This window comes from Pangasianodon hypophthalmus, chromosome 2 (genome assembly GCF_027358585.1).
Source record: "Pangasianodon hypophthalmus isolate fPanHyp1 chromosome 2, fPanHyp1.pri, whole genome shotgun sequence".
Taxonomy (NCBI): domain Eukaryota; kingdom Metazoa; phylum Chordata; class Actinopteri; order Siluriformes; family Pangasiidae; genus Pangasianodon; species Pangasianodon hypophthalmus.
In genome coordinates this window covers 8454436-8481932 of record NC_069711.1, presented here as the reverse complement: position 1 = coordinate 8481932, position 27497 = coordinate 8454436, and the positions used below count along the sequence as shown (strand labels likewise).

Sequence of the window (27497 nt, the reverse complement as noted above, 5' to 3'; positions counted from 1 at the left end):
CGCTGTTCATAATGGCAATGGTACAATAATCTACCTTAAAAGCATGCCAATTTTATTAATTTAATTTCTTAATAGTTGAATGGGATCCAGGCAGACACACCTGGCATACTGTTCCGCTTCAGAGAGAAGTCTGCTGCACAAGGCACTTTGAACTTTGCCGCCTCTCTCTCCCAGCTTACCAACAGCAAGACATCACTGAGTTTAAGGAAAGACTACACCTAACCCTTCCATACATTCACTTAAATAGATTTCTGCTCAACATAGTAAAAATATTTACGTGATCAATATTTGTACATACTTGTCAAGATATTTTGCTGACTTATCGAATCACTCCTCAATTAAATATTACAAACTGCTTTCTCAGGAGAAACATTTTGGCCAAAAGAAGAGAGAGCAAGACAGAGAGAGGCAGCAGTTATACATAACTACATTCTCACATGAGCAAGGCCTGGCAAACTTTAGTGGGGGGAAAAAACAGAAAAGTCTTCATTCTCCCATGATTTTGAAAATAGGACTGACTGGAGGTTAAGACCCTCAAGAATGTGAAGCTAGTTTGTAGAAGGGAGACTGCGGAGCTTTTGTTTTAGCAGGCGAGAGATCTTCTCAAAGGAGGAGGTGTTGGCTGGAAACTGCAGGCTAACATCATTTAGCAATAGGTTCAGAAGACTGGCTCTTGGTTATGATAGGTGTGACAAGGACATCTGCGACCAACAGTGGTGGAAATAGTGTGACGGGACGACTGTACAGTTTCACAGAGGAAGCAGGATGGGGTGTGAGAGGAACGTGTCAGCACGTGAATCTGAAACACGGCTTTCAACTTCTCCGCGTTTTCGAATGCTGGATGAGCCACTGCAGTGTGATGTCTAGGAGGAACGAGAGAAAGAACAGTTACAACTGAGTCAGACACATCATACAGACTTAGAAACCAACATGTTATAATATACATAATACTAAACATGCTACCACGTTATAATAAACATTGTAAGGAATAATTGTCAGGAATAATTTTCATTATATAAATGCCATTCCGACACATGCCTACTTCATTTTATGCCAAATGTCAACTTTAAGATCACACTAATATGTGCTTGTTGAGCATCCTATTCTAGATTTAGTCCCCCTTTGCTGTTAAAGTAACTTGCACTCTTCTGGGAAGGCTTTCCACTAGATTTTGGATTTGTGCTCATTCAGCCACAAGAGCGAAAGTGAGGTCAGGCACTTATGCTGGGTGAGGAGGCCTAGGGTGCAGTGTTTGTTCCAGTTCATCCTAAAGGTGTTCAGTGGGGTTGAGGTCAGGGCTCTGTGCAGGCTACTCAAGTTCTTCTATGCCAACCTTGGCAAACCATGTCTTCATGGAGCTCACTTGTCATGCTGGAACAGGTTGGAACCTCTTAGTTCCAGTGAAGGGAATGTAATGCTACAGCATACAAAGACATCCTATACAATTCTGTGCTTTCACCTTTGACGCAACAGTTTGGGGAAGAACCACATATGGCAGTAATGGTCATGTGGCCATATAGTGTACAATAAAACATATGCAATAAGAGAGCCTGAGATGGCCATCACAAAACACTGATTTTATGTTCTCTGTTGATTTGGATGTTTGGAGTCATTATCTTGTTGATAGATCCATCTCTGGCCAAGCATTAACCTCGTGGAGGTGGCTACCAGGTTAAGGCTGGAATCTAGCAGATTTCATGACGCCATCTTTACAATTGCCCCTGATCCAATAGCTGCAAAACAGCCCTACAGCATGAACAATCCACCACTGTATTTTACAGTTATATGAGAGCTTTTTCTTCTATGAAGTCCATTTATTATCCAAACATGCTAATGGTGTGCATCGTCAAAAATGAAATTTTGGTCTGACCTCAACACATGATTCCACTTGAGGGCTGGTGATGATAAGGAGCTGTATTTAGCCTAACTCTCAAGAAGGGCTTAAAAAAAGTGGCTTGTACTACTGTTATTCCCAGTTGTAATGGAGACCAAATAGCCAATGTTAGTCATTATCTAAACCAGAGTTTTCACAATACTGGTCCTGGAGTACCACTGACCTGCACGTTTTAGAGTGTTAGCGTGTACTGAAGTCTAAAGCATCTGAGCTGGTGTATGATGTATTTTTACAAATTGACACATAAATGACCATCATTGTCAAGATGACATCTTTTTTTTTGTCAAAACCATACACAATGTGGCTTTAACAAAAGCATAAATTGGTTAAAGCAAGTGTTTGCAACAACTCTTTGAACAGACATTTTGAATCACTGTCAAGTTCTCCAACCATACTGTCTGTTCTCTTAAATGGTGGCAATAATTTTGGAGTTGACTGTACACCCTGAGCACAGGAGTACCATCTTACCAATGTTGTCTTTCTCTTTGCAGGAAATGGAGTAGCAGCAGATCTCCCGGTCTTGAATAGCAGCCAAGTTCCTGTCGCAAAAAAAAAAAAAAAAAAAAAAAAAAAATCAGGTTTGCAACACATTCTGAACCATCTACACAGGACAAAGGTTTGTCCAGGTCTAAACTGTGGCACATAGACATTTTATGTACGTAGTTCCTTTGCTCAAAGTTCTACAGTATGCAGCTTACTGAGACTTTTGCTTAGCATCACATTTGCAAAGCTCTTGTGCATATAGCCTCTCCATAAAAATAGCCACACAGTTCTGAGGTAAACTACTCTATCACCCTCTAAATGTATTTTCTGTTTCATCGTTCATAGTGTGTGACCTGTGTACATTAGCAATAATTCAAACTGTATTTGCTAAATGAATAATATAAACACAAATAGTATACCAGTGATCTTGTATCAAATATTGTTTGTGACCTTCTGAAATTTTCCAACCAAAACCCATAGATAAATCCCAATGACCTCACAGAATTACATGCAGACGTTCCCAGATATGCATGCCACAAATTTCCTCCATCATGATAATGGGCATTGTGTTTTGTCTTTGACAATGTACAACAAGGTAAACCCAAAGAACAATCCAAACTTGCCCAATGTTATTAATTCTTTGTTAAACGCTGTCTGTGTTTCCTATGAAAAGGTTTTTAAGGACATACCATGGGAAAGTTTTAAGGAACTGAAGGAAACCCTGCCTTACCACCTCCTTCTTCTTCTTCTGTCTTTTTGAAATAGCAGGTTGGAAATCCAGCAGAGTTAAACATTACATGCAGCCTATAGATGGCAGTACTTCCTTTGAATATACAAAGGAATGTGCTAAAAGAGATACGCAGATGAGGTACACAGGGGCTGAGAGTCACCTCAGTCTGCATCCTGTTGCCTTGATCTGACTCACCATTCTCACCATTACTTAATTTGTCAACGGCAGAAGATTGGCTCTTTGGATGTGTGAAACCTATGAAACTCGCATTTCTTTTTGATGGAATCTAGAATTCATTCCCCTAATAAGCATAAATGCCACACACAAACACACAGTATTATAAGTAATGCATTTAAAGTTATGAGAACCAGCAAAACATCAGAGTGTTTCTGAAGAAACTATTATAAAAATACAAAACACACACCTATATACAGTTATGCACATGCCATTTTTGTTTGTTTATCCTAAACAGTTAGTACGATTAAGCATTTTTTTTTTATCCTCAACACTTATATTGTAATGTGGATGTTATTACAAGTGAAAGTACTGATAATGACAACAACTTTACTGATATTTTGAAAAGAACACAAAATACATTGTTCCAAATAATTATGCAGCATGCAGTTTGAAAACAATTAGTAGGTCATAGTGAATTCAGAACATCTGTCGTATTTGCTGTATGGACAGATCATTTTTCAAAAATAAATAAAATTTTTTGTATTGAACAACAGTTACATATAAATAAATGAGCCCTTCTTTGAGATGACTTTAACAACTCTCTCTTGTAAGTCCATGTATAGTTTCTGCCTGTATTTCATTTGAGGATGCCAGTATAGCTGCTGTTTTGAGGTATACTGCTGCCCATCCTCACAGATCTTCCTATTAAGGATGCTCCACAGGTTCTCAATAGGATTGAGGTCAGGGGATGATGGTGGCCACACCATGATTTTTTCTCCGTTTATGTCCACAGCAACCAAGGAGTCAGTAGCGTTTTTTGCAGCATGGGATGGTGCGTTATCCTGCATGAACATAATTTTATTTCGGAGGGTACGATTCTTCTTTTTATACCATGGCAGAAAATGGTCGGTTAGGAACTCTGCATATCTTGCAGAAGTCATTTTGACACCCTCAGGTACCCTAAAGGGAGCTACGATCTCACTTCCCAATACTCCAGCCCAAATCATCACTCCGTCACCTCCTTGCTGACGTCGCAGTCTTGTTGGAACAGAGTGGCCATTCACCAACTCCATCTGGACCATCCAGTGTAGCACGGCATTCATTGGTGAATAAAACTGTTTGAAATTTAGTCTTCCTGTATTTCTGAGCCCACTGTAAATGTTTCTCTTTGTAAGCTTTGGGTAATGGTGGCCGAAGTGCAGCTTTATGCACAATGGCCAACCTCTGGAGGATCCTGCCTCGAGAGGTTCTTGGGACTTCAGAGACATCAGCAGCTTCAAATATGTTTGTTGGCTGCTCAACAGTGGCTTTTTTTTTTTTACAGCTGTCCTTTTAATACCATTTATTTTCTAAGACAAACTTTCCTTAATAAGCCTTTATCTAGATGACCGAATTCATCTGTACTGTGAATCACTCACAAATCTTTTGACACTTTGATGATCTCTGTTCAGATTTGGTGAAATATCAGTTGTTTTCATGCCTTTTGCAAGACATTGCACTATTTCATGCTTTTCGTCTTCAGAAAGATCCTTCTTCCTCCCCACATTGCATGAGAACTGCGACTTGCTTAACAATGTGGAACAACCTCTTTAAGTAGGTTTCCATTTAATTAAGATTACCTGGCAAACTATTTAACAAACGTGTCTGAGATTGATACCGGTTATCTAAAAAGATATTAAAACTTCAAAGTTTATTTTGCTGAAATCCTACTGATACGTCACATGCATAATAATTTGGAACACAGTGTATATTCATTGGCCATTTTCAGGTGCGTCTTCCATATAAGTGCAATTTGTAAGAATAATTAGTGACTGTAGCTCCTGACTGGAGCACAATTTGTCAGCGCTCCCTCTTTTAGTGGAAAGCATGGTATCATCAAAGTGTGTGTTCCACTGGAACATCTGCATTAGGCACAGCAACGACCCTGGTTAAGTATGGTCTATTCTTAATGGATACTAACACTCCTTGTTATTCCACTTTCAACTTTTTTATGTACAAATTGTCATAACTGCATTGTAACCCTTCCCTGCCGTTGTCTAGATATATGTTTTTGGTGGACAGTTCTCAACTAAGCAGTGACGCTGTTTTTTTAGCAACTCCAGCATCACCATGGTAACTGATAAGACTTTCCACTGATGGGTAGAGGGGTGCACACAAACTGCCCATATCAACAGCCTACACTCAGTGACTGTATACTTACAAAGGGCAAACATTTTGTAGGTAAATCAGCGCTAATGAATGTAGGCATAAGCAGTGAGAATCTAATAATTTGTCCACTGAATGTATACATTAAGCCAACATTAAAACCAGTTCAGAGTCATATAGAAAGTACTTACATTTTTTCAATAAGCTGTTTCTCATCCAGCGCGTTAGGTAGATCCCTCTTGTTACCAAGTACCAATACCTGAAATACAACATTTTAAAGATTAATAGCTTGGCATGTGTCAGAATGCTAAAAGGTATTTTAGTTGCAGGAAATGTAGAATAGGACTTACAGGGATTCCTTGTAACTGCGGTTTGTCTAAAAGGTTATGCAGCTCATTCCTGGAAGCTTCTACTTTATCTCGATCTGCTGCATCCACCATGTAACTTTGGTAGGACAATAAGACATTGTAATGTGTTTGGAATGGCAAATTGTTTGAGCACACTAAAGTATTCAACCCCTCTGGAACTTATCAGATTTGTTTGAATAACAAATAATAAATACACATTTTTATCACTTCTGTCAGTATTTTTATTGCAAACCTGTTTTCTCTTATGGTGAATTTTCAAAGTCAAAATTAATTATTGGTCAGCAAGTATTTCAAAGAAAATCAAAAATGGAAAAATGCTTAAGTATTCAACCCCCCGGGGTTCTGGAAGCTCCAGACAAAAGATACTGTCTTAATAAGGATACGTTTGATTAATAATTGGTCTTCGCTTGTGAAATATTAAAACAGCTTCCATTTTCTGGACAAAAAAAAAAAAAAAAACACCTCAGATGAACTGTCATTGTAGAGACTGTCAGTCTGAAGGAAAGGAGTGAAAATGAAGACTAAGAAGCATTCTAAGGAAATTAAGGATAAGGTAATAGAAATTCATAACTAAGGAATAGGGTGTAAAATTATATCTAAGAGGTTGGGACACCCCAGTAAGCACTACTAGATCAATAGTGAGGAAGTGGAAGCTGCCTCACACCTCCTAAGCGCTACCAAGACAAGGCCGTCCCTCAGAACCCACAAAAAAAAGACAGAGACTGGTGAGGGATAGTCACAGTGAGGCCAACAATCACTCTGAAGGGGTTACAGAGTACAGTGGCTGAGATTGAAAGTGCACCAGACAACCATTTCAGGAGCTCTGCATATTTGAGGACTATATGGGAGGGTGGCTTGAAAGAAACTGCTGTTCAAGAAGAGCCACATGAAAGCAAGAGGGTGACGCAGGCAAAGATTTATTGATTTGGTGTGCTGAGACCAAGATCAAGATACTGAATTTGGGCAAGTTTCAAAGCACTATGTGTGGGGCAAACCCAACACAGGCCATAGCTCAAATAACATCATCCCTACAGTGAAATATGGTGGTGGCAGCATCATGCTCTGGCGATGCTTTTCATGCTCAGAACCTGAGCTTCTTGTCAAAACTGAAGGGAGAATAGATGGAGCAAAATACAGGGAGGGATATTATAAGAGAGTGCTTCAGTTTGAAATAAATGAATAAATAAATAAATAAATATATAAATAAATAAATCTAAAAGCACTGGAAGAAACTCTACCTTTCAGCAGTACACTGGTTCCAACCACAAGGCCAAAGCAACACTGGAGTGGTTAAAAACAAAAAGGTGAATGTTCTACAGGGGCCAAGTCAAAGTCCAGATCTGAATCTCAATGAGAATCTGTGGTACTGTTTGAAAATTGCAGTCAACAAACAACATTCATCAAACCTGAAGACCCTGGAGTAAATCTGCCAGGAAGATTTTTTCACCTGCCAGGTGAAAAATACTCCCAAGCAGTATGCAAAGCTAGTAGGAACTTACCCCAACAGACTTAAAGCTGTTTTTGAAAAAAGAAGAAAAAAAAGGTGATTCTACCACGTACGAGTCTGAAGGGGTTGAATACTTATGCAAAAAGCATTTTTCAGTTTTTTTTTTTTTTAAAAAAAGACTTGTTGGCAAATAATGAATTTTGACTTTGAACATTTATTTAAGAGCATATTGGTTGGCAATAAATATACTCGCTGGAACAATCTGTGTAATCCATTTGTAATCCAGACGAATCTGATAACTTTTAAATGGGTTGAATACTTTTGCGAGGCACTGTATATATATTGTTTTTCAGTTGCCCGTTACTGCATCACTGCCAGTCATACATCGGGCTATACGAGCATTTGTCATTAGCATTTTCATTTTCTGTAAACATCTCGTCTTCTGAGTTGTACTACTAAATATACAGTACCAATGAAAGATTATGACACACCTCTTCTTAGAAGTGTTTTTATTTTCACCATTGTTTTTTTTTTTTTTTTTTACATCTCAGTAATATGTCAGAATAAGCATTTAGAATGTCTTCTTAAGTTCATGAAAAACATACAGTGGAATGGCAAGCTATGATTAAACTGATTAAACTGACTGGTATTGTACATTTCAAGAATCATAAACAGATTTTAAGCAGTATGTACACTGACATTAGGGAAGAAAATCAGACACTCACACTATGGCATTTACTCCTCGACAGTACCGTTCCCACATGCTCCTAAACCTGGGCTGTCCCCCTATATCCCAGATCTGCAGAGAATAACAATAAATATCAGATTAGACTCGAGCATACATATCAGCTTCTAAGTCCTAGTCCTGCACATAAATTAAAATAGAGATTTGCCACTGGAGACAGGAAGTGGGAAACTGTACCTTAATTGTGACGTTTCCTTTTGTGACCTTCCGCATGTTGAATCCAACTGTTGGAATCATGTCTTCACTGAATTGTCCAGACTAAAAATTAAATTGAGAGAAAAAAAGAATAAACCTGATTTTTCTGATTACAGTTTCCATTAAAGTGTAAACACTGTTGTATTTCTCTGTTGACGTATTTCCGTGATTAACCTCTTACCTTCCGTGGTGAACATACTATCATCTGTCAGAGGAATAAAAGTGATGCTGATATCTTCAATTAAGATGTTTATGAAAGCTGCCTACTTTTACCTCAAACAGGAAATTAATATGACTTCATTCTATCTCACTCGATCCCTTTTTGAGGCTGAATGACTGTGATCATATCTATAACCAGTTATCAGAGTGGTACACATGATCAGTGAGTAGGCTTTTTTTTTTTTTTTTTAAATACTACAAAAATTAAAGGGAATTGGCAATAATCAAATTCTTCAATCTTAGATGTCTATGCATAGTGCTGTAAAAGGTAGGTCTTCAGCCACCACACTGCTGTCAATGCGATAGTAGCAGGGATTAAAGTTTTTTTTTTGCTTTGGTTTTTTTTTTGGAGGTTCCTATTTGGACAGTTTTCCTTATCTTTAGAATACTAATAAACATTTTTATAAGCTGGGAGATGAGTTTCAATCCTGATGTGTATGTATCATAATATATATTTCATAGTACATTCTTCATAGTCACACAGACAAAAAGACCATGAAGCTATATATTTGCCTGCACTTGTCCCTGTACCACTTTTCCCATTAAAGCTATTTTTTTCACACACACATTATATATATATATATATATGTATATATATTATGTGTGTGTGAAAAAAATAGCTTTTATATATATATATATATATATATATATATATATATATATATATATATATATATATATATATATATACTCCTGAACAAAATCTTAAGACCAGTGGAAATATTCCAATTATTCACACTGGTGGATCGTAACCAGGTTGTAAGTACTTCTTCAAAATGCTAAAAGAAGAAACAAGAGCAAGAGACAAAACGTCTTCGAAAGCCACGTCTCCTCCCACTCCACAAACTTGCCCGTTTGGAATTTGCAAGGGAGCACCAAACATGGGACATTGAAAGATGGAGGAAAGTTTTATTCTCGGATGAGAAAAAAATTAACCTGGATGGTCCTGATGGCTTCCAACGACACTGGCATGACAAGGAGATCCCACTGGAGATGTTTTCTACGCGGCACAGTGGAGGAGGCTCCATCATGATCTGGGGTGCTTTTTCCTTCAATGGGAAAATGGAGCTTCAGGTTGTGCAGGGGCGTCAAACGGCGGCTGGCTATGTGGACACGTTGCAGCAGGCATCCCTCTTGACTGAAGGCCCTCGTCTATGTGGTAATGACTGGGTCTTTCAACAGGACAACGCTGCAGCTCACAACGCCCGCCTGACGAAGGACTTCTTCCAGGACAATAACGTTGCACTTCTGGACCATCCTGCGTGTTCCCCTGATCTAAATCCCCTTGAGAATGTTTGGGGATGGATGGCAAGGGAAGTTTACAAAAACAGACGTCAGTTCCAGACTGTGGATGCCCTTCGTGAAGCCATCTTCACCACATGGAGCAACGTTCCCACCAGCCTCCTGGAAACAGTTGCATCAAGCATGCCAAAACGAGTGTTTGAAGTTATCACCAAGAACGGTGGGGCTACTGAGTCCTTTCTTGACACTTTTAGTTCTGTTGTGGGTATTTCTGGGCTATGGTCTTAAACTTTTGATCAGCTGATGAACAGCCTGTTTGAGTTTAAATGCAGTTTTCAATAAATTGCCAATCTCTGTTTTTTTGTTTCTTGCTCCTTTTTCTTCTTTTGACATTTTGAAGCACTTCTTACAACCTGGTAATGATCCACCAGCGCGAAATGCAAATACTTGGAATATTCCCCCGGTCTTAAGATTTTGTTCAGGAGTGTGTGTGTGTGTATGTATATATATGTGTGTACGTGTGTGTGTGTGTATGTGTGTGTATATATATATATATATATATATATATATATATATATATATATATATATATATATATATATATACACACACACACACACATACATACATACATACATACACACACACACACACACACATACACACAACTAGCATGACAGACAATCATCATGGTCATGACCATGATGATTGTCTGTCGTCACCAAGCATATTTACTGCCATGATAGACTCTCATGTTCACCTTTTGTTAAGCTGCATGGTTCGACTCCATCATGGCAGTAAATATGCTTGGTATGTACCCAAGACTTCAGAGAAATCTGTCGTTCTAATCACATAAACATGACTGAGTGGTTTCTCTTTGCAAGTGTTCATATCTCTGGCAGATGGTAAACTGCAAAAAAACAAGTTAGGATAGGCGTTTATCGGAGTTTTGGTTTTCCCCCCTTTATCAGCACAACAGAAAAGTAACACTATTGTGTATTTTCAGAGAGAGATGTTTTATGCCACATGACATCTAGATATATACACTAATCTTAAAATGAAATGTTTAATTTTTAAAAAGTACCTATCATGCACTGGGCTTAAAATGGATACAGTATGCCTACAGTTTCATTTTTTAAAATTATCTTATACACTAGATCAGATGTAGTCAAAATTTTCCCAGGAGTTGCACTTCCCAGTTTTGGGAGAACTTGCACCCTTCAACAAAACCAAACTCATCAGTACTCAACTACTTCTGAGTAAATAAATAAATAAATAAAAATAATAATAATAATAATAATAAAAAAAGTAAATAATAAACTGGCTCTCTCATTTGCTTTCGTTGCCTTTTATTAAGGGGCAAATAAAATGCATTAAATTAAAATACAGTTAATATAAAATAAAACAAAAAACAAAAAAAAAAAATCAGATGTAAAGAAGAGTCCCATAATACAGCAGACCTAACAACCCAGGAGAATCATGTGTAGTCCTGCCTTACTATATGACAGAGTCTTAGTTAATATAGTCTTAGGGTTAGTGGTAATTTCTGCTATTTAGTCACGTAGTTCCCCTAGCCTGCACGAAGCTGCATAGTACCACTATAGTTTGGAAATCTGGTCCTTCGAGACCAGTAATATGTCAGAAGTACAAAAGTTTGTGGATGCTAATGCGCATAATACCACACGACGTGTGGCCCACACTGCCTAAACCGAGGTGGCTGCGTGAGGCTTGTGACTAACAGAAATCCCCCCCTCGCCTGGTCTGAGCGTGGATTAATACACGCGTGTGCACTTATGGGCAAACACGCACACACACACACACGTACATATGCACGCACGCACGCACACACACACACGTACACATGCATGCACACACACACGCACACACCCACCTACATTAAATAGCATTATGACTACATGGTGTGATTGAAATACGTGAAATTAAAAACACACTGACTGTGACACAGGTAAATATTAAATGGGTAAATTTTGGGGTGTTGGGGGAGGAATATTAATGTCATGATTTATGAAACAAGCAAAAACAGGTCAGGTTTGGATTTAGGTCAGGGTCAAGTCTGTTTTATATTTGCTTTAGTAAAGTGCTAGAGAGAGTAGTATTAGTAGTAGTAGTCGTTCTTCTTGTTTATTTTATTTCTTTTACTAAAATAAGCCTCAATTCAGTAGTGTAAATGCTAAAACACATCCTGTGTATGCACGGTGCTGTGTTCTTTGTTTTGCAACAGCACAATTCCCCTCAGGATCAGTAAAGTTCCCATCTATATATTGTGCACTTGTGCAGCACTGCTCTGAAACATACCCTTCCAGAATATTCTTGACTTATTAGTCCTGGCTGTGAGCAGAAGAGAGTGAGAGAAGACTGGTATAAGCCACTACTACAACGCTAGATCACAGAAGGCAAATGGTGTCACAGTCAGGTGTTTTGTGGTAAAATTCAAGTCTTTTTCCCTTCGTAAAAAGAGGAAGCTTGGAGGGGCCAAAGGGTATGTAAAACACCAGAGTTGCTCTAGAATCATTTCACCATGTAGGCTTGTTTCCACACATGACACACAGTAACAGGAACTAGTCACAACTGATATTCACTCTCAAGCAAATGTCTTCTTACGATAAGTAGCGACATGATAGTAGTATTGCACACGGTATTGATAGTGTCTTATCTTTTGATCACTACACAGCAAATAGTTCAAGTACATAACGTTCAATACTTTCAATGCTGATTAAACAGATCAGCGCTAATCTGAAGTTGTATTCTGCCTATAGATGAATCAAACGGTGCATGTTAATTCGACTTTCTTGGTTGGGAACGTGCACTGTGCCTCCAGCAGATTTAAAAGAAAATGTCAAGGAGTGAGATTTAGATATGTTTTTTCCTACCTTGCTGCTCAAGATGGGCAGCAAACAGACTAAACAAAACCAGTATACAAAAGGTGTACACTCCACAGCAAAACAGCCAACATGAGAGTCCTGGGAATCCATGAGGAATCCAGCAGGACCCAAAAAAAAACCAAACAAAAAAAGCTGTCGCACTTTTTACTTTCACGTGGAGCAGGTGGTCGGGTGCAAAGCTCGTCCAGCAATCAGCAATGCACATACTTTTTTTATTCCTACATCATCAGTGACTGCTTTAACCTGGTCAGTGGTTTAAATGACTAATTTGCTACTATTTTGGGAAAGATGATCAGATATGTTTGTTGGAAAATAATACAGGCAGGTGAAAAAAAAAAACCAAACAAACAAAAAAACAAATGCGGGGGTGGGCAGAATTCCTTCTAGTTCCCTGCACACCACTTTATTGAGACTTTAACTCAGGCACATGATTAATGAACTTTCCTGTGAATCATGAAGCTTGTGACACTGAATTCGCTTCCTCACAATTGCCGTCCCAATCAACGGTTTTTACGTTGCCTAATTTTGAAGGCGCTTGATACAATATCGGTGATCAAATCAGAGTTAGGTGTTAAACACGCGAAACACATTAATGTTAGGAAGTGATGCTGTTAAGCAGTACATGCACGCTACACATGGAGTGACTGTCTTTCTCTGCTATGTTAAGCTTCATTAATGGTACAGCTCACAGTCGTACAGCATTGGCCTACAACTATAGCTGCAAACTTTCGTTTTTCTGCATATCTTTGGGAAGCGTTTTTGATATTAACAAGACTCTCAGCATGCGAAATTTCTTCGGAGACCGCTGTGAATGTGGGCAGCAACCGGATATGACATCACACACCAAGAATTATTTATTTATTTATTTATTTTAAATCCACACATCATGGATTCCGAAGTGCTTCTCTTCTGATGTTGATTTTATATTCTTATAAAGCTGTGTTGTATAAATCGGGATGGTGTGACACCGCTACACTCCATCTTTTGTGTTTCCTCCATCTTGGATTTTCTGAAGCGGTCATACATTGACGTGTCAATCTTCTATTGGTCACATGTCTTCATGTGATACGAAGTCGCAGGTCAGCGTTCACCAAACTTGAACTTTGGAACGCAGCGAAATGCCGAACTTCTTTGCATTGAGCTTGCGTTTCCGGTCTCCAGCGTTCGCGTGCGTATGAATGGAAGTCAATGGAACTGAAGGGTCTAGTGTGAGCGCCGCTGAACGCTCAGACACCAGCAACTCACCTCCTCAGTCCTGAAGTATAAGCAGTTCTGTTTGAAGTATTTATTTACTTATTTGTACTATTTTAACTTATGAACAGTGTTGTGTTCATAAAAAGGCAGAAATTATCAAATTTTAACTTCCCAATGACCTTATTTAGTTGTTTATACATTTCTGGCCAAACAAGTACATTTTGATATCAAGAATCATGATAGTACTTTGATATCAAAGTCATAATTTTTATATTGTGAAACCCTCCATGGTTGAATGTGGTGTTGAGATGAGTGAATAATTTACAGCAATGTTTCTGATATTCTTAAGCACACAAAATTCGTGCTCACTGCTTTATTAGATACACACCAACCCTGCTGATCCCCCTTGTAGGTGCACAGTTACAGACGACTGCTTGTTTTTCTGCTATCTTGCTAAAGCTATCTTCCAGTCACTGGAAACGGAAACTGTTGTTACAGGACCCAGCATTTACACCGACCGAGGTGTTTAAAACTCCACCGGTGATAACGCTTGTACCATCACTACACACACTACCATACCACTATCGCCTTTATCAGTGTCTCTGCTATGCTACAAATAACGCAGCACATAAATAATATCTGGTCAGTGGTTGTCTTGTGGTAGTCCCTTTCCACTGAAGAATGGGGTAGGGAAGAACTGATAACAGATGGGTTACAGTCATGCTGCGCTCTACTAAAAGCTGGTAAGCTCAGAATTTCCAACGTCTGACTAGAAAAAGAAAAAAAAAAAAAAAAAAAAAAAACACCCCCTCAACTCAGAATTCCTACTCAGAAAGGTCTCCTCAACCCCAGCTTCAGCTTGTGATGTCAAATCAACATGGCTGCTCACATTATCAACAGCAAAGAAGCAGCCCTTCTTTACTCTGCTTTTGATCAATCAACATACACACATTATCTTGTTAAATCTATAACACTGACTCCACAGTTCAGTTTTCAGGAGGTGAATACACATCGCTCATATCACTAATGTTAGCTGGCTAGATTGTTGCTAACAAAAGACGAACATTGAAGCGTCCATGTTTTTTTTCCTCACTTTATAACTCGAACTCGCGGATTTCAAAAATACCATAATTCTGAGTTCCGACTTAAGTCACTGTATGCGTACATGGTAGACTCAGCAGCCTTGAAAGCAGCCAGTGAGTGTATTTATTATGACATCTTTTTTCGTTTAACACACATGAATTTCAAATTCTGATCCCAAATCATACTTAGACATTTTGGATCTGTGCACTCTGTATGATTTGTAATGTACTTGTGTGTATTGTACCGGTGTTCTGTCCTACCAATGGTTTCTCTGCATGCACACATCACTTCTGAATACCCATTAATTCATGCTTCTTCATATATTTTAATATCAGATGTTCTGGTGATGAGCTTCTTATAAATTCTCTCTCTGACAAGACAATTTACAGTATCAAAATATGAATATGCTACCGATAGTGCTTCCAGTATAAAACTATCGGGTAGTTACAGAACGCCTGTAGTATTCTTTTATAAAGACTTACAAAAGTACGCTATGGTCAGATCATTTAATGAGGCAGGACAAATCTTGGATATATGGATATAGGTATAGGTATATGGATTTTGGATGATGACAGATTTGACTTTGTATCATAGTCTATCATTGTTTAGGATCTAAAACTCTAGGCATTACTTTACTCTGTCTCCCTGTACAAGGTTGGCAAACTGGCAGAACGTGTTGATTGTGTGCTCTGGACTGACAAAGCAGATAAACACACAGGGAATGAGTGATGCAAGTCTGAGACACTGAGATCAGAAGTTGAATTAACATTACCGACGTACTCAGAATAGCAGGGCCTTTGAATTACCCGTGATTTTTTTTTTTTTTTTTTTTGTATATTTTAAGCTAATTTCCTAGCTAACTCTTGTGATGTCTGGGCTGATGAGTAAGTTGTTTACTTTCCTTCACCCTTTACCACTCTACACATTACGTCTTCAGGACGAGTTTATCGTGCCATTACAAGAATTAGCAATACACTTCCAGTAATGCAGCTGTGTCCAAGGCCCTGTATAATCACAGTTACGATTAGCTAGCTAGCAACATGACACTGCCTGTTCAAAGCTAGCAAGCAAGCAAGCTAGCTAACCTACTACATCTAGCTCGGTACTGTCTGAATAGTATTTACTAATATATATATATATATATATATATATATATATATATATATATATATATATATATATATATATTGTGGCTACGGGCAAAATGACAGCTAAATACAAGATTTAGGCCACAGATAGCCAAGCTAGCTCGGTGGCTAAAGCGAGTAAGTTAACTAGCCAAGTGTCTTTCCTCACATTCAGTAATTATCCTGATAGTTTATATCTTGAAGTTTTAAATATTCGCTTATCGGCGTATCTAGTTACATTCATGAAAACCTCAATGACATTCGTACACCTGTATCAAACAGCAGGTTAGCAAATGCTAGCTAGCTAAGCTCAATTACAAAAGGGGGTGATGAAAACACTTACAGCTATCACATTGACAAACGTAGTTTTGCCCGAATACTGAAGCCCAACAAGCGTTAACTCCATCTCCTCCTTCCAGAACAGGGACTTAACCCAGTCTAGGAAACGGTTAATCAGCGCCAACATTTCTGCGACTGATAAATTCCACCGCTTTGGCTTTGTTTTGTTTTTTTTTGTTGTTGTTTTCAGCGCACTCGGGTTGTGAGCAGTAGCAGGAGCGGAATGTTTGGGAGGAACTGCGCGCTTGTCATATGACCCTGATGCGATTACTATTACTGCTGCTCCACACTGCTGCTCATCACACGCCGCCATCTCCCCACAAAAACACACACACACAAACACATGTGGAAACACAGTTACCCTAAATTCCTTCTGAATACACAAATATATACATAATACATACATAAAAATATAAACAGTATGAATGACCTGTATTTAAAGTAGGTGGAATAATACTAGTGGCTTTAACACAATGTAAACAGTATAAAACATGAAGAAGAAGAAGAATGAGCCTTTATTTGTAACATATACATTACAGCACAGTGAAATACTTTTCTTTGCATATCCCACTTTGTTAAGAAGCTGGAGTTAGCTATGATACAGCACCCCTAGAGCGGAAAGAGTTAAGGGCCTTGCTCAAGGACCCAACAGTGGCAGCTTGAACAGTGACTTGAACCCCCAACCTTCTGATCAGTAACCCGGCACCCTTCAGACCTTGAGCCACCCCTGCCCTCAGCAAAGAAACAAATCAAGAAATAGCATGAATGCAGTTCCCCACTACCAGAAATTATGCAGTCGAGTCATTTGGGGAATTCATTTGGGGAATTCGCAGGGGTCAGTACAACCAGAGTATGAAATGCTGCAGAATCAACAAACATTTCATGAGATGATATGATAAGACTAAAATTGAAATTTTTGGCCTTGGAACAAAGCACTACTTTTGATGGAAACACGACATCCTGAGACCACTGTCCCCACAGTGAAGCATGATGGTGGTAGACCCTGTTGATGAAAAGCATCACCATGACATGATGCTACCACCATCATGCTTCATAGCGCTCTCAGGATGTTGTGTTTCCTACAAAGATAATGCTTTTTGCCAAGGCCAAAAATTTCTATTTTGGTCTCATCATTCCATCTCACTGAATGATTGCTGTTTGCAGAATTTCATATGCCTTTCTTTTCACCACTCTTCCATCAAGCCCAGGTTTGTGAAGTGTCAATGCTACGGTTGTCCTATAAGAGCTGTGGATCTCTCCAGCTTCTTCAGGGTTGACTTCTTGGCTGCATCTCTGACTAATGCCCTCCTTACTGGGTCACTGGCTTTTGGTGCATGGCCTTCTCCATGCAGAGTCACAGTTGTGCAATATTCTTTCCACTTTTCATTCACTCAGGTGTGTGTCTACATCATGCCAAGAAGAAAGGACATCAGCCATACCTGAGAGAAGCAATTGTTGCTGCTCATCAATTTGGGAAAGGTTATAAGGCCATCTCCAAACAATTTGAAATTTGCCATTCTACAGTGAGAAGGATTGTTTACAAATGGAAAGCCTTCAAGACAGTTGCCAATCTTCCCAGGAGTGGGTGACCCAGTAAATTCAGTCCAGGGTCAGATTGTTTAATGCTCAGAGATATAAAGAAAAGCCCAAGAGCTACAGCATGTGACCTACAGGCCTCTGTGACCTAAATGTTTATTGTCATGACAGCACAATCAGAAAAAAGACAAGTAAAAGTATGACTTTCTTTCTCCAAAAAGAATATGGAGCATGATTTAGGTTTGCAAAATTGCATCTGAACAAACCACAAAAGTTCCAGAACAATATCCTTTGGACTGATGAGTCAAGGGTGGAGATGTTTGGTCATCATGCATCATGCATCATGTTTGGTAAAAACCAAACACAGCATATCACCACAAACACCTCATATCAACTGTCAAGCATGTTGGTGGAGGGGTGATGATTTGGGCTTGTTTTGAGCTAAACAAGGTAAACTTGCAGTCATTGAAACAGGACAATGATCCCAGTCACACCAGCAAATTGACATCTGAATGATTACCGAAGAAAAAAATCAAGGTGTTGGAATGGCCAACTCAATGTCCTCAGCCTCAACCCCACTGAGATGCTGTGGCAGGATCTTAAGATATGCATAAACAAATGCCCTCAAACATCAATGAACTGAAGCAATTTATAAAGAAGAGTGACCAAAATGTCTCCAACATGATATGAGAGACTGATAAACTCCTACAGAAAACATTTGCTTCAACTCATTGTTGCTAAAGGTGGTTGTATATGTTACTGAATTATAGGGTGTACTTATTTTTTCCCACCTGGTTTCTGAATGTTGGTGTACTTTTTTGGAAAAAAATGACTGCATATTGAAATCTGTTGTGCTTTTTTGTTCTCATCTGAGGCTATTTGTTTGTTTAAGAAGTTGGTAAGGAGCACACAGTTTCTATTTAGGCCCTGATAAATAAAACATAGAATTGAAGGAGGGTGTACTTTCTTGTTCCCATGACTGTAGGGTGAAACCAGAGAGGCTGGATAAAACCCACACAGACTCGGAGAGAACATGCACAGAAAAAACACACAGACGGTAACCTTGGAGTTGAGAAGCAGCAACACTATCTGCTAGACTAGCGTGCCACACTCTTTTTTTTTATGGTGCTCAGAGGGATGTTTGAAGTTTGGAATATTTCTTTTCACAAACCAAACCTTGATTGATATTTTCCCAGAACTTTGTCCTGGAATTGCTTTGATAGTTCATTGGTCTTCATGATACTGTTTGTTTAGGTATATTCTCCATTAACTCTGGAGGCATCTAGGAACAGGTGTAATTAATATTAAGATCACATGACACTTTAAATGCACATAGGTGGGCTCTATTCATCTAATTATTTGACTTCTAATGGCACAACTACAGAAGACCTAATTCAGGCATTTCATGACAAGAGGGGGTGAATATTTATGCAATCACAAATTTTACATTGTTTCATATGTAAATAATTTTGATTGATATTTTTCCCTCCACTTCATGGGTATTATAGGTTATTTTGAGTAGAGTCATGAGATATAATCCCAATTAAGTCTATTTCAGTTTCAAGCTTTAAAACAATAAAAAGTGGAAAAGTGAATACACTGTGCACTGTAGTTGTAAAAACCAGCTTCAAAACATAACTTGAAAAAAGTTTCAAAAAATATTAATAATAAGTATTGAATGTATCAGTGAAAAGTAACACAAGTGTTTATTACAACAATTTTTTTATTATAGCCAACACAGTGGCTGACATCACAGAAACAACTGATTAAATAACAAAAAGTTTACTGAATGGGTTAAATTACACAAAGGTACAACTTATCAATGTTTAATTACATTTACTGTTTAAATACATTCATTACATTTATGTAATACATTATTATTATTATTATTATTATTATTATTATTACTACTACTACATTTATGTTACATTTGCATACATTTATTTGGTAGACACTTTTATTCAGTATATGTAAGTGACAGTATAATTCAATTAGTTGCACAGTGATAAAGTGCATCAGAACAAATTATTCACCAACCAGAAACAAGTGCAAGACAGCTGTACGAAGAAAACTAAACACAATAATGGGGGTAAGTGCTAGTATGTAAGAGTGCTACAAACATCCATCATAAAACAGTCAATTTTTGCAATTATATTCCATCATATAACGATGCATACTAATTGTGTGACTAAGTTCAAGGTAACCTGGTTTACATAAAAATAAGCAAATAGAACATAAACACACAAGTGGAGAGATAAAGGTGTTTTTTTTGCATCAGTGTTGTTAGAGTAGCTTTAGATTCTAGTTCTAGTAGACTAGAATAGTCTTCAGGGATTTGTTGAAGACTGTGAAGGAATGTGCGTTGAGAAGTTCATTTTCCCTTTGCAGATCCATGAGTGAAAAGTCGGGCTTAAGGACTAGTACCATGGAACCATCCGCTGCTGTTTACTCGCATTCCACAGTTCCTACCTAAAGCTTCAGAGTCATTGGTTCACTATTCAGACTGTGTATCTGTTTCTGAGTTGATGTAGATGAAACCCTTAAGGTTGCACTTCACCGATTTCTTCTTTAGATAGCTTGCAGCCACTCTCATCAGAGGGCAGTTTCAGGGAACTTGAGGTTGGATGGTATTCTGCCAAATGAAGTCAAATATTCCATTTCACATCTTTTTTTATACCTTTGCTTCTGATACAAACGAATAAGATTTCCCTAATGGTATGACATTTTGTGGTATATTTGCTATCATGCTATCATGCTAAATATGTTTCCACTAATCTCGAAAGCACAACCTCTAGAGAGTCTTGTACATTTTAACAATAAATGCCTGCTTTCAAAGAAAGAGGCAATTCGATTGAGACAATGGCAGAAGACCAACCACAGACCTTTTTTCGTTAGTTTGATAAGATCACTAAGTGCTTCACGCAGATTTCTAAACTAATTTTGTAAGATTCCATGAACTTTTCTTGATCCAGTTATTACTTGCTCCTAAAAGCTTATTGTGTATTGGTGCTCATAATTTTTTTTTCCACCTAGAAACCAGAGCATGGATGATCCAGATTGCAACTTGCAAGATCCTGTGTGTACAAAACATACAATTTGCCCACATCTAAAGCTGAGACAACATTTCCACTGGAACTTTTTGAAGAACTATCCTAAATTAGAGCTACACAGTTAATGTATTTCTGGTGCCCATGATGTATAGTACAATAAGAAAGCATCCTGCGGAATGGCTAAAAACACTGAGTGACCCAGAACTAATAACATTTATAAAATTGTACTTACTAATTTTCTATGGTATCCAAGAGGTGCCCTGAGGATACAGTATATTGTACAGTTTGATAAAGCCAAGTGAAGAAATAAATGTTTGATGTCACTTACTTAGCTTCGTTCTCTGTTCTCTGGTCCTTTGAATGCAGAGATAAATAACCAGTGCCAGGCAAACCAAACTAGTGATGGCTAAACCCACCACCATGCCATTATTAGTCACCAAACCATTAGGATAATTGACTGTTAAGAGAGGATAGTTAAATATGAGACACAGAATTTATATAAAACAAAAATATGGCACATTAATTGCTAAAGAAGAAAAAAATCATATTGCTTGATTAGGCATTTCCATTGATTAGGCATTTAAATTGATTAGCCATTTACAACATTTACAACAACAATTGCCATTAAATTATTTAAAACTGTCAGACTACCTTGTGACTCCTCACTCCTCATTTGTTTGATTGTGGCACTTTATATTAATAGTGGTCTGCTTATCACACAAAAAAGAAACCCTCATCAAGGCATATAGCTGAGCAGTTGAGATTTAAGGGTCTTGTTCAAGAGCCCAGCTGTAGCTCTGTGTCTGACTGTGATTTGAGTAGTATTTGAGTAGGGAGCTTTACTGTCATTCCAGCAGTATATGCAGATATACAGGAGAACAAAATAGCATTCTCCAAGGCCTTGGTACAATTTATTATAAAAAAGTGACAGCAGCGAAGTACAAGGCAATCCCCAGAAAACATGTAGTGCAAATTAGAACACTAGCACAGAACCTTATGCACTGTGCTGAAGATCATTTTGGATTTGAAATTTATCAGAAGTTGCCATGTAGTAAAAGTGAAGATATTTTATGCGCGTAAAGTATCGTGACTCTGTGTTTAGCCGCTGGTGAGCAGGCTGATGGGAAAGGGGAGGGTTATGAGCCCCCTGCTGGGTAAAAAATTCACACCTCTCCACAATAACATTGGTACAGAGATAAAAAAAAACCGGACAGCACAACTAAAGCTTTTTTTGGTAGTAAAACACCGTATACAACTGCCACAATACAGTATATGATAACATTTAAATCTAGTAGGCTAGGTAAAAAAAATTTATGAAAAAACGCAAATTCTTAAAGCCCTGAGGGTCTACTTTCATATGAGCCACTAACGTGCAGTGGGACGTCACAAATAAATTCAATGCTGAACATGGGCACCTCAAAACAGGATGAAATTCCATTTTTTGGTCTTAAAATATTTGAATGAGAAATGGTTTCATACAAATTTTGGAATAATAAATGCCTATATTTGTTGTTGTGCCAAAGAAAATACTAAAACGACCTAAGAGTATCTCTTCACTTTAACCTTCACAAAGAATGTGAAGGATTTATGAATATAAATATGAACACAAACATGAATAATAAAGTAAATGCAAATAGGAAATGCAATCCACATTCCTCCTGACATCCCAGCACCACCCCTTTCCCTGACTACCCTGCTTACACAATGATACTACCAATGGTGTACTACAATATTATATATAAACAAAAAAAAAGTAGCAACACTGGGAAAGTACATTCCTATATGTTCTCAGGTGGACTAGGAATCTGAAAATTTACCAAAATCAGGAAACGTTTGATGCATAAGAATGGTAAAAGCATTGACTAGCCTTGCTTAACTGACATTGTTTGCTGGTACTGTAAAACTGTATTGTACAGTAACGTGTAATATTCGCAGAAATATTATCTACATTTAGTTAGCCACCTGCGTCATGATATTCTAAATGATAAGATGTTGGACTACTGAGCAGAAGGTTGTGAGTTCAAATCCCAGAGCTGCCAAGCTGCCACTGCTGGACCCTTGAGCAAGGCCCTTAATCCTCAACTGCTCAGTTGTATAAATTAGATAAACATAAGTCGCTCTGGATAAGGGCGTTTGCCAAATGTCAAAAATGTCACCATGTTAGCTAGCTTAAAACATAATTTTTTAATAGGATTTTCCAGTTACCTTACTGTTATCCTATAATAAGCATATCTTAGCATATTGGAGCAGGATAGCTGGTAACATATTTGAACAAAACACCATATATATTATATATAACATTGTCATAATACTTAAAGTACAAAACACAGAGTGGTTATTTACTTGAATTAACCTGTGCAGAGTATTGCTTACTTGAAAACCGGATAGGTTGTACCTTTAAAATGACTATTTCTGATAATAAATACTAATCGCAAAATAACCACAGGATCTATATCTATATAGGAAATTGTAATAGTACAAGACTTTGACTGATTGACTGATAAAAAGCACTGACCTTGGCAACCGCATCTTGCGTTGTGAGTCCTGTTTCCAGGAAATAATACAGACAAGCCAAGTTTTCTGCAGCTGATTTTCAACAGCACAGTATCAATGATAAGAATATGAAGGAACTTAGCAAGAGAAGTGTAATTCTGGATTTAGCTGTAAATTGACTTACTCCGATATAGGCTTACACATTTTGCCCTCCTCATCGCTGTATGTTTGGTTCGGACACAGTTCACAACTATATCCAAATTTAAACAAACCTGTCAAAAGTGCAGATATTATTAACATTTATAAACACTTAGCTATTTTGTAATTGTTCAATCAGCTCTGTAAACATATATATATTATAAATTATATATATAATTTTTTTAATGTCACTTCTACTTATACTCCTCTCCATATACCCTAAGTATGGTATGACTCAAAAAAAGAAAGTTTCTATTTTAAACCACGAATTACAGCCTGACCACAGTCTTATGGGCGTAAGCACCCAGGGAGTAGAACAAAGTTAGCGCCTGATATGAAGTTGTATGGAAAGTAATCTGTTTGCTTTTACCTGTTCTCTTGAGTTCTTCTCCTCGTTTGCACCGTGGACTGGGTGAACATTTAGAACAATCATCATTTTCACATAAATCATTAGTACAGAAGCAGTGGTCACTTTTTTCCTTGCATTCCTGACATACCCTTGGAATGTTATCTCTGCAATGTTGTATGGGAAATTGTCCTGTAAAAATCACACATAAATCACAGATGATCTTTACGTAAAAAATGATTATAAACAATAAATTACTGAACGTGCTGATTTCTAGTAATAGTGGAATTTAACGGAAGGGTTTATATTATATTAGTATAATACAAACATAAATAATTAAAAAGACACAATTTTGTCTTCTACTGTAAAGAAAAAAGAAATATGAATGAAATGTTACTATAATAATTAATAACTATGATAATAATAATCAACTCATAATGTAGAAGAGAAATATAGCTACTCATATGAAGAGTATTATTAGCTTACCATTATTATCATTACTTTGCCTTAAAATAAGAGTAGGATTATAATGATCATAGTGGCCTTACCTGAAGGACAGGTTTCACAGCATCTCTCCTTGTATTCATACTGTGTCTTCCAGTTACATTCTAAAGCCATGCACACGGACAAGACACAGCCTGTGGCAAACAGTATCACATAGAGGTTCACACTGTCCATTTCAGCAGCATGCTTAAAGGTAATGTTGTGTGCTGCTTATATACTGTCAATCGCGTCAGTTTCTCAACCCACAGTTAGATCAAGAGCTCTCAGGAACTTACACACACACACAGAGAGAGAAGAGGGACTGGCAGGTTGTGGGTGGGGCTTATCAGTAAATTATGTTAGATTTAATGACAACTGAAATGTGAATGATTTGGAGGTTTACTTAAGCAAATGGCTGCTAATAGCTACAGCAATGAGTCTGATGAGAATGTATTGCTCTGTGTAAATCAGTGGTATGTAGCAGAAGCTAGAACTAACTTGAGACTTGAGAACTAATACCAAACACCACTTAAAGGCCCTGTCAACTCATTTTCATTAATAGCTTGTTTGTATTTATGTAGCTTTTGTGATAATTTTACCAACTGCAAAAGAAGTATGTTGTTTTTTTTTTTAAACCACAGAAACTAATGTCACTTTTTCTTGGTCACTTGGCCTCTGAATTATTTTTGTTTTGTTTTAGACTAGTGAGTATTTCAACTTCACATTTCTTCACAAAGGAATGAGAATTGTCAGAATGGCTGTACGATAATTGAAATAATAATGATCTACTCTCAATAATGTAAAAACTTAGAAAAGCTTTCTACAGCTTGAAAATCTTTCCAACTCTTTCTAAATGGTTAATAAGCTGCTTGGCACTGTATGTTAACAGCACTGTATGACAGGACAGTAAAGCTCAATCTGAATTACACCAAATATACACCAACACACCACACAGCATTCAAGACTAACATGTAAATTCAAAAGTGTTGTGGAAGCACTACTCTCATTTCAACAGGCTAGTACTTTCTGCAATGAGTGCTTCATGAGTTTATGTTGTGAGGGAGGCACTGGTGTCAATCAGTGCAATCTGACTTCTGTATTGGGGCTGTACTTTAATTATATTTTGGACTAAGTATAGGGACAGTCCTACCTAAAAATACCTACCTACTTCCTATGCATAAAAATTACATGTGTAAATGTATGTTTGCTGTACATTTTGGTGTGTGTTTATGACATTATGATTATGACATTTCCCTTAAAGGCCAAAAGACTATTGCTTAGACGCTTGCTTCTCATGTCATGTACCTCAAGAAACCACAAGTTTAACACTTTACTTAAATTTTTTTTTTAGAGACAAGCTGGGAATACCCAAATGTTAGCGATTACTAGCACTGAAGCTTTGTGGAAATTCTACTTCTAAAAGGATTTTTATATTGTTGTGGGTTAAATGGTAGCTGTACACTGTACGGAAATATTTTGTATGCATATAAATGACTGGTCTGTCAGCTTCAGGTTGACTCAGGGCTTTTTACAACCACAGTAAAAAAAAACACTGCAATATATGTGTGTTTGTGTGTGTGTGTTGGTGTAAGTGTGAGTGGATATACTTTGCAACACCAGTCACAAGTCTTCTTGTGAACTGTCACACATTCTTGATTTACAACATACATACCTGATACATTATTTAACTTGAAAATGAAAAATGTTCAAATGTGCAAAAACAAGAGAATGCAGATAAGTCAGAACATAGGAACACTTCAAATTATCTGTAAATCTTGGATTCCTTAAAAAAAATACCCACGTTACCCTAGTAACAAAAACAACAGACCTATGTTTCACTCCATTTAGTTATCTCATATGTTCTGTTTGGAGTCCCTGAGATCAAAGGCTTTTTAACAGCTCATAAAACATACTTAACATTTTTAAATCAGCTTGGTATTCACTTTTTCTAACTTTTTCTAATTTTACTGGAACTGCTAATAAACAATAATTTTGTACTGATACTGTGTTCCAAACACCACTTAAAATAATTTATACACAACTTCTGACCCCAGCTATGATACACGATTTACTGCAATAGATTTCACCGTGCACTTATTTTCTGCACACACAAAAACACATTCACATTTTTGTACCTGCCACACAGACACTGTATCATTCAGCAAGGAGCCACAAATTAACTCCCAGGGATGAATGAGCCCCAAGACAACAACAAATAAACTGGTGAAGGAGTTGGAGTCATCGGGTACCAAAAATATGTACATCCACCATTAAGAGTCCAACATCACCATGGCCTGAAAGGCTTCTGTGCAAGGAAGAAGCCGCTACTCCAAGACCAGCATAAAAAAGCCAGACTAAAGTTTGTAGGTGATCACCAGGACATTATTTTAAAATGACCTCTTATGTAAATAAAGGAGATACCCTAATTGACTTAACAAGAGAAATGTATGATAACACTATAGCTGCAAGCAGCAATTAAGAGGGGTAAGCACTTTCTGTCCCCACCCCTTAGTTCGAAAGTTATGAGCGGTTTTACTAACTTGTGAATTATAGCACCCCCTAAAGGGGCTTTAGACAAAACTTCTTGGAGTCCCTTAGGACAAGGTCATTTAGTCATCTACAAAGTTTGGTCAAAATACATTAAATTCATTTGAGCTTTATGGAGGAACCATCCATCATATCAAAAATCTGAGAAACGACTTTTGTTTGGTTTGGTCTCCCGACGCTCTCTTCCAAATTTCATGGTTATTTCGTGGAAAATTCAAAATGGTCAACTTCCTGTTTGCTTAAATCACCAACACTCGGAACCTTCAGTGGAATCACTAGAAACAATAATCTTGATTTGATGTTGAGCAGTTCAAAAGTTATGAGCAGTTTTGCCAATTTGCTAATTATAGTACCACCTAGCGGTGGATTTAGAAAAAACATCTTGGAGACCCTTAGGATCTACAAAGTTTGGTCAAAATATGTCACACAGTTGCTGAGATGCCCATTTATTTGCGCATTATGGTCGAACCGTCCCATACATCAAAAATGTTTGTAACAACTTTTTATCAGTCTGGTCTTCCAATGTTGCATGCCAAATTTGGTGATGATGGAA

General features: G+C 37.7%; 2 protein-coding genes and 1 long non-coding RNA gene across 3 annotated transcripts; 1 reads left to right on the top strand and 2 right to left on the bottom strand.

Annotated features, from left to right (window-relative positions):
- Window positions 1-31: 31 nt before the first annotated feature.
- On the bottom strand, window positions 32-16619 carry arl8ba (ADP-ribosylation factor-like 8Ba). Its single transcript, XM_026916164.3, has 7 exons — window positions 16296-16619; window positions 8167-8247; window positions 7970-8043; window positions 5780-5873; window positions 5621-5688; window positions 2363-2433; window positions 32-863 (listed from the first exon to the last, which is right to left on the bottom strand). Exons 1-7 carry the CDS (start codon window positions 16602-16604, stop codon window positions 814-816), a joined length of 747 nt encoding a protein of 248 aa, XP_026771965.2. The 5' UTR covers window positions 16605-16619; the 3' UTR covers window positions 32-813.
- Window positions 15478-21193, top strand: LOC117599540 (uncharacterized). The gene is made up of 3 exons (XR_004579952.2): window positions 15478-15709; window positions 18813-18884; window positions 20861-21193. It is a non-coding gene; the product is annotated as an uncharacterized LOC117599540 (long non-coding RNA).
- On the bottom strand, window positions 19594-25722 carry tnfrsf18 (tumor necrosis factor receptor superfamily, member 18). The gene is made up of 6 exons (XM_026916146.3): window positions 24463-25722; window positions 23939-24106; window positions 23555-23642; window positions 23393-23463; window positions 21206-21334; window positions 19594-20459 (listed from the first exon to the last, which is right to left on the bottom strand). The coding sequence occupies exons 1-6, from the start codon at window positions 24590-24592 to the stop codon at window positions 20368-20370; spliced, it is 678 nt and encodes a 225-aa protein (XP_026771947.1). The 5' UTR covers window positions 24593-25722; the 3' UTR covers window positions 19594-20367.
- Window positions 25723-27497: the final 1775 nt, after the last annotated feature.